At 53.3% G+C, this 7,966-nt stretch overlaps 1 protein-coding gene across 1 annotated transcript in view; it reads right to left on the bottom strand.

Annotated features, from left to right (window-relative positions):
- CCDC97 (coiled-coil domain containing 97) overlaps positions 1-5,472 on the bottom strand; it is a 10,504-nt gene extending 5,032 nt beyond the window's left edge. The window contains exons 1-2 of the mRNA XM_040457162.1: positions 5,190-5,472; positions 1,567-2,022 (exon numbers count right to left, since the gene is read on the bottom strand). Coding sequence (XP_040313096.1) covers positions 1,567-2,022; positions 5,190-5,235 — 502 coding nt within the window. The 5' untranslated portion in view covers positions 5,236-5,472. The remainder of the gene's footprint in view (positions 1-1,566; positions 2,023-5,189) is intronic.
- Between the last annotated feature and the right edge of the window lie 2,494 nt (positions 5,473-7,966).

The raw sequence follows: 7,966 nt of genomic DNA, 5'->3' as shown, positions 1-7,966 counted from the left end.
GTCGGCGCGTGAGGCTGGGGCCTGGGTGCGGGGTGAGCACGTCTGAGCACATGTGTCCATAATCGGGCTTGTAGGAAGCCGTGGACGCGTGAGTGCAAGCATGTGCATGCACGTTCTGACACGCAGGAAAATCTGCCGAGGCCCGAGGTCACGTGGCCACAAGTACTCACGCATGCGTCTGAGCATGCGCATAAGCAGGCCGGTATGTGCATGTGTCCTTGCATGTGCAAGCATGTGTGTGCAATCAGGCCATGTACATCCTGGCCCCCAAGGCACCGGTGGTCCGGGGCCTGTGCACCACTATGCCTGGGCAGAGTGCACACACACCTGCCCGTGGGTGTGTGTGCAGGGTCACACGGGTGTACGTGCCCTCCTGCAGGTGCCAGGAGTGTGGCTGGGAGTGGGTGTGCAGGGCTCCACAGGCAGGGGTCCCGCACACAGAAGCCAGGATGTAGGTTATGTGTACCTGTCTGTGCGCACAGCAGGATGTGCCAGAGGTGGGCGTCCCGGTGGTCTTCCAGACCCCGGCTCTCACCTGTTCCCAGAGTGCTCCTCTCTGCAGCCACCCCTCAGGTATGCTTGGCTTCCCCACCACCCCAAACCCGGGACCTTCACATCTCTCCTGGCTGCCTGTTCCTGCAGGGGTGGCTCTGTCCCTCAGAAAACAGTTAAACCTGCTGGGTCCTTCCAACCCACCAGTCCCAGCCCTGCCTTCAGAGCCCAGGGCGAGAATATGCCCAGAACCCTGGCCTCTGGAGCACTGGGGTCTATGGCTATCCCTCTCTCTTACCCCATCTCCCTGTTTCTGGGATCTCCCACCATACTGTTTCTCTCCCTCTCCCTGGCTCTGTCAGCCTCTCTCCCTGGGTCTGTTTCTGCTTCTCTGCCTCTATCCACCAGTCTCTCTTGGGCTCCGTGCCTGTCACCTCACCATTCATCCGTTCCGCCTCCCCCGATCTCTAGCTTCACTCCCTGCCTGTCACTGCGCCCCACCCTCTCCATCTCCCTCGCTCTACAGCCTATGACCTCGTCTTCTCCCTAACCAGAATCTTCACTCACTCTCCGCTTCATTTGGTTTCATCTTTCAACTTTAGTTCTGGTGTCTTTGGTCACAAAGATGCTTATAATTATGCCGTGGTCAAAACGGTCTGTTTTTCTTCATGCCATCCACATGTGTGCCTTGTCTAAGCGGGCCTTTGTATCCCCAGGGTCACAGACACACTCCTCTAGGTTTCCTCAGCACCTCTGTGTATGGTGTGAGGTAGGGATTGCATTTTCCTGAGGGATGACCAGTTACCACAGTGCAAGGTACTGTGTCCTCGGCCCACTGATCTGAAACGGCACTTGTGTCTTTACTAAATTCTGACACTTCTCACTGCCTATCCCATTCTCTTCCCGTTTGTACTGATCTTCCTCATTGCTTCATGTTTCTATTTCAACCTCCCTGTGTCCCTGTCTCAAAACTTGTCTCCCAGGACCTCTGTCTGTTGTCTCTACTCTTGCATCCTTGTTTCTTGCTTCCTCTGCTTCAGTCTCCCCTCCTGCCCAGCCCACTTGGCCCCACACCTTGGATGAGCTCACGCAGGGCAGCGTAGCGCCGGTTACGCAGGCGGGTGCGCAGGGTGCGGGGTCGGGCGCTGCCCTGCCGGGCCACCTCGGCACAGTAGAAGTCTGCCCGATGGTCACCGCGCAAGTGGCCAAAGCAGGCCAGGTGCTCCTCACGGAGGCTCGTGCGGAAGCGCTCCAGGAACACCAGCGGCTTCTCATGGTACAGCTGGCCCAGGATGGCCACCTTCTCCTGCTCGGTCAGGTCAGGCTCGCCCTGCTGCTGGCTGCACACGGGCAGGCGGCTGGCGGCCACGGCACGCAGCATGGCACTCACTGCCGCATCCTCAACCCCAGGGGGGCCACCATTCGGGGCCTCTGGTGCTCCCTCTGCTGCTTTCACCTTGTCCTGGGGTCTGGGTGGGACAGGCGTCCAGCTCAGCTCCCCCCAGTGCCCAGTACTGGGCTCTGTGCAGCCTGTGGGGAGAGGGGAGATTTGTCAGTCCTGGGATGGGAAGGGAGGGGGCGGGGGAGGGGGGGGTGGGTGGAAAGGCCTAGATGCTCAGCCACTCATTTCACATTTACTGAGCACCTACTATATTCTGGGCACTGTTCAAGGTCCTAGAGATGCCACAGTAAGCACAAAGTTGACATTTTAGTGGGGGACACAGACAGTGAGAAATATAATTACTGAAAACATGTGACATGTTAGCAAACGTACAGTCTGTCGGGTGGTTCCAAGGACTATGCAGAAAAATAAAGAGGAAAGGCAGAAGGACTGGGGTTAGTGGGGGGCAGTCTACAATTTCAAATGGGGCAGAGAAGAACTTGCCAAAGAAGTGACATTTCAGTAGAGTCCTGAGGTGGTGAGGGACTGAGCTATGACAGTTTTGGAGGAAGAGAGTTCCAGGGAGTGGGAACAGCCAGTGCAAAGGCCCTGAGGCACAAGTGAGCTTGGTGTGTTTACTTGGTCCTTTACCACATTTATTGACTCACTCAATTCTTTGCCTTTTCACTTATTCACAAAATCACTAACACAAGCACTAACTTGTTCACTCACTCCCCATCTCCTACTCATTCACACGTTGATCCAAAGACAATATGGGCGCTGGTAACAGGAAAGCTGAACTGTAGGCAAATCTTGTCGAGAGCTGTTTCTCAGAAGTTGTGGGACTGGAGCAAGGCTGAGCAAGCAGGAAATAAGAGAAGACAGAAAATAGAGGCAACGCCTTCGGGCAGCTTGGCTGGTACAGGGAAGCGGGGGGGAGGGTTTACAGGTACAATGGGCTTCAGGGAGGGTTTTAATCATTGAGACCAGAGAAGACTGAGCCGGACCAGTCTTGCAGGGGATGTGCAGGAGGGGATGGGGCAGGGGCTGGAAAGATGCTCTGGGGGCTGAGTAGGCAAGCCTCGGGGCTGAAGAGCTGAGAGGTGGGGTCTCATCTAGTTCAGGTCCAGGGTTCTGGTGTGGGGCTTGGTCAAACTGTCCCTGAGACAGAGTCATGGAGGAGGAACAGGTCTTGGGATATGGAACGTATCATGGGCACAGGGGACATCCAAGGGGAGACATCTAAGAGACTGCTAGAGGCTTCTCACAAGAAAAGTGCAGGGCTGGGGCCAGAGTTGTGAAGCCCATGGAGCCAAGACAAAACTAAAGCCAGAGGAAATGAGAGGTCATGGGGAGGGCATGGGAGTGTGTGAGGGCAAGAGAAGAGGGGGCTAGAAAGAGGCCTGACTAGGGAAGAGGACGTGCCCGTGAAGGAGACCAACACAGGCTACAAAAGGGGCCCCCGAAAGACAGCTGCGCCTTAATTCCTGGAGGCTGTGTTACTGCATCTGGACAAAAAAATGGGTCTCCACAGATGCGATGAAGTTAAGGCTCTTGGGACTGGGAGATTATCTTCGATTGGGGCCTAAATGCCACAATGAGTGTCTGTAAGACAGAGTCCGAGAGGGAGCCTGGACATTTGCAGAGAAGGGCCACATGAAGACGGACAGAGGCAGACGCCTGAGTGATGTAGTCAGAAGCCAAAGAACACCAGGAGCCATTAGAAGCTGGAAGAACCTCCGAGGGAGCCCTCCACGGTCCTGCTGACACCTTGATTTTTGCCTAGTGGTACCAATTTCAGGCCTCTGGCCTTCAAAACTGAGAGAATACATTTCTGTTGTTTTTAGCACCCGAGCTTGTGGTCATTTGCTGCAGAGGCCATAGAAAACTGACAGAGGCTGAGCAGGAGGAGTCTGAGAGAAGGGAAGGAAATGGGAAAGACCAGTGTCACCGAAACCAAGGGACAAGGTTCAAGAGCGATGGAGGATTCAATGGCATTGAATTCTCTGAGCAGTCCAGTAGGAAAATCCCTAAATGGGGTGACTCTGTTGAAGTACTCAGGGGAGGTCATTGGCGGCCTTGATCAGAGCAGTTTCTGAAGGTGAAAGCCAGATGGCAAGTGGGTGGGAGGTAAGGAAATGGGAGACAGGTGTGGAGGACTCTCTGGAGAAGATACATGGTATCTGGAAGGTACATGGGATCAAAGGATAGACTTTAGGTTAAAACATTTTTTATTACAGAAAATTTCCAACATGCACAGATGTAGAGAAGACAACCAAAGTCCCCCTTACCCCCCCATGGCCCACCCCCTACCCCACATGGCCATTATCTAGCTTCAACAGTTACCAATTCTTGGCCAGTGATGCTTCAGCCAACTTCCCAACCGCTCCTCGCCCCATCTGGGATGACTCGGAAATAGCAGGATGAAAATTTAAGATGAGCAAAATGAAAGCATTTTTATTTTTTTTAATGTTTATTTATTTGTTCTGAGAGAGAGAGATTGAAAGAGCGTGAAAGCGGGAGGAGGCAGAGACAAGAGGGAGAGAGAGAGAATCCTCAACAGGCTCCGCACAGTCAGCTCAGAGCCCAACGTGGGGGTGGAGGGGTGGGGAGGGGGCTGCATCTCACAAAGCCTGAGATCACAATCTGAGCAGAAATCAAGAGTTGGAGGCTTAACCCACTAAGCAACCCAGGTGCCCCCAAACTAAAGCATTTTAGATACGGAGGGGAAGGCATCAGGAGAATAAAGAGATTGAAAATGCAAAGGAAAGGGGGCGGGGGGGGGGGGGGGGGGGCAGCACAAAAATGGATTAAGGACCTGAGGCGGCAGATGGAACTGCGGATTTGGGGGGAAGGGGAATGAGAATGAAATGGGGAAGCTGTTTGAGTCTCGAATAAGCAAGACTTTGCATGGGACAGGAGGAGGGTGAGCCTGGGGACAAGGAAAGGGTCAGTGTGACTTAGGGAAGGAGGTCATTTGAAAGGCAGGGTTGATTGGGACACTGGGACTTAGCCGGGACAGGGGACAGGTTTATGTTGACCTAAGAGTTAGCCTGGTAAGGAACCGGGCTAGCTTGGCACATGGAAACGGCTGGATTGGAACTTGAAAGAGGTTAATTTCAGGGGAGGGGATGGGGAAAAGCACTGCAGCTCGCAACAAGGGACGGATTAATCTGGACTAAGTGGCCACGCGGACTGGTAAACCCGAGAGCAGGTGTCCCCCTATAAAGAGTCCTCCTGCGAGCTCACGGGGAATCATTTCCCAGTGACACCATAGCCCCACCCTCCCGCCTCCTCCGAGTGGCCAGGACCTCACCTTCATCGGGTTCCCTCGCCGCCGCCGTGGTCGCCACGGTCTCCATCCTGATTCTCTATTACTTGTTAACAGCCGCGGCAGGCCCCGCACGCCAATTCTGGTCCCAAGTCCTCAGCGGCCACTTCCGGCCGAGCACACTCCTGGGTCCCGGTGCTCCGCCGAGTCCGAAACAACAGTTCCGGCCTGAAGGCGAACCTTCCTTTGCGCATGCGCGCCTCCCCCAGGTCCCGCCTCCTCGCAGCCAGGAAGGTTAAGGGCGCTGGAGTCAGGGGAGTCTCGTCCACTCTTCCTCCCCCACCCCTATCTGACCTGCTGCAGAATTGCAGTGTCTGGAGGGATCTGAACTACTGTTCACTGCTCGAACTTCAAAGTCTGGCATGCTTACTTTTTGGATGGATAGTTGAATGGCCACCTTCCAGAGCCTCTTGAGGGTTTATGGTCTGGCTTTGACTCCAATCCATCCCCTTTTTGTCCTTCACCACCTCAAAGAATAACTAAGCTTGTCTCTTGCTTCTGGCATCACAGCCAGTCCCTGGCTAGCAGGATATGGGCGGTGAGATCAGACAGAGCTTCCCACTGTGTTCCCAGGACCTTGGGAATTTGCAGATGTGGAGGGGGGACAACCTTGGTCCTGATCTGCTTGAGGTGTTGGGTAGGGACTCCTATTCAAGTGTGAGTTACCAACAAAGTAGGCAGACACCACGCAAGTGACTACCCTGAGTGGCCAGGGATCTTATGGGGTTGCCTACCCCAGCCTGGAGGGTCAGGGAAGGCATCCTTCCAGGAAGAGACACCCAAGCTGAGACCTGAACGATGAGCAGGACTTAAAACCACCGATCTAAAGTTCAGAGGAACAGCAAAAGATGAAGCCAGAGAGGTCACCAGGAGCCAGGCACACGGGTGGGGGTGGGGGGCTCATAAGCTGCACTAAGTAGCTTGAGCTCCTTTATCCTTCAGGTAGCAGGCAGGAGGGCATCAGGGTAAAGGACTAGAGGTAAGGGGAATCTGTGAGGAGGCTGGTGCAATGATCCAGACACTGGACAGGAGCAAGGGAATAACTTCCCATTGGCATCACCAGGATGAGGGATCTGGAGGCCCATTTGCTACACAGCAGATGGGTGGAGACTACACTTAAGAGATTACCCAGAGAGGTCAGCAGAGGGTGCTGTTGCCCTACATGTGGACCTGCAAGGAAGGGGATTTCCCAGATGGGGGCCAAGGCCCTTCCTTCTGCTCTCTGGGATAGGCGGAGTGGGGGCTGGGGTACTGTAGGGTCCCTTTTAGCCCAACTAGCCACCAGTCTTGGTTCCATCTCACATTCTAATGCCCCAGCCCCAATCTCAAAGCTGGTCAGCCTTCCTCCTGCCTTTTTGCAGCCTGTGTCCCATTCACAAGGCTCTGAGGTACTGTAAGGGAAGGGGCTGAACTGGCCACTCCTGTGCCCCAGGACTGTCCCTCACAAGGGGCCAGGAATACCACATGTCCAGAGGGGATAAAGGAATGACTCCAGTTGTTGGGAAAGGAGGATACTAGGCCACAGAAATGCAATCAGAGTCTTTTACCCTGGCTATTTTTAAAACTGTTCTCTTGTCCAGCTCCCCTCACCAAACTCTCCACCTCCGGCTTTCACAGCTGACCACTTGGTGCCGTCACCATTTAGAAAGTTTGTGTTACCTCTGGACTGGGAGACCCGTGAGAGTAGGGCTCAGGACTGCCTTGACCATGCTATATCCCCAGCACTGTCCAGAGTGAGGCACAGAGCGGGCACCGTGGAATTCCCACCGGCCTGGATCCAGAAGCATAGGCAGGAACGGTCCTAAGTCTAGCACCCAAGGCCGGGGCTGACGTGTCTGGGGAGTCACACCCAGTGATGACTCCCAACAGTCCACCCCTGGTCTCCATCCCATCAGCCCTACCTCATCCTCTGCCTAGGGACCTGCCATGCCTTCTACTCACAAATTCATGGAGAGATTTGGGACTGTCTGGTGTGAGAGGATCAGAAAAGAGCGGGGACCAGAGAACTACTTTAAAACTGAGAGCCCCAGTTTTAAGGGGGCATTCCCAGCACCAAAAATGGGGCCCAGCACATGAATCCCTCAACATGTGTTTAATAGATGAGCAAATAATGTCCCCCTGAAAAGGCCCCACCCCAATTAAAGGCCAACTGCAGTAACACTTCAGGGTTTCAACCCTGCTTCCTTCCTGCTAGGAGGTGCCATGTCATTTATTGAAAGAAAACAAAACAAAGCAAACACATTTCTTAATAAGTGCAGTTTGTTAAAATCCTGTTAAAACATATGGGTCAAGGGGAAGTAAAAATAATCAGAGGATCATTGTAGGAAAAACCTTTAGGTCTGGCACCTGGGAGACCTCTGGAGAGGAGGCAGTGGGAGAAATTTCATGTTCTGAAGGGAAGGAGCCCCCCAACCTCCCCTTCTTCCCTCTCACCCGCTTAATCCCACCAGAAACTACCAAGACGCCCGGAATAAAAGGTTTCAAGTTCAATAGTCACACTCTCTCCAAATACAAAAAGCAGTTACAATTCAACTCAACACAGAAGCTTGTGTGCAAAGTTACGGGAAACTGAGACATCGTATAAAAAGTTAGGTTAAAGATGATTCTATAGTTGTGTTTTGTGTTCTGTTTTGAGGGTGTGGCTCTTCCTCAGTCACCTGAACTCAGCAAAGAAATGGTTATCCTGATGAAGTATCGACAGCCACAGTAAAAACAGAGAAATTCTAAAAATTAAAAAAAAAAAAAAAAAAAAAAAAGCATAA

The sequence above is a fragment of the Herpailurus yagouaroundi genome, unplaced genomic scaffold, assembly GCF_014898765.1.
Source record: "Herpailurus yagouaroundi ecotype Mexico unplaced genomic scaffold, PumYag 220, whole genome shotgun sequence".
Taxonomy (NCBI): domain Eukaryota; kingdom Metazoa; phylum Chordata; class Mammalia; order Carnivora; family Felidae; genus Herpailurus; species Herpailurus yagouaroundi.
Note: the sequence above shows the minus strand (reverse complement) of the source record. Positions and strands in the feature narration are given on the sequence as shown.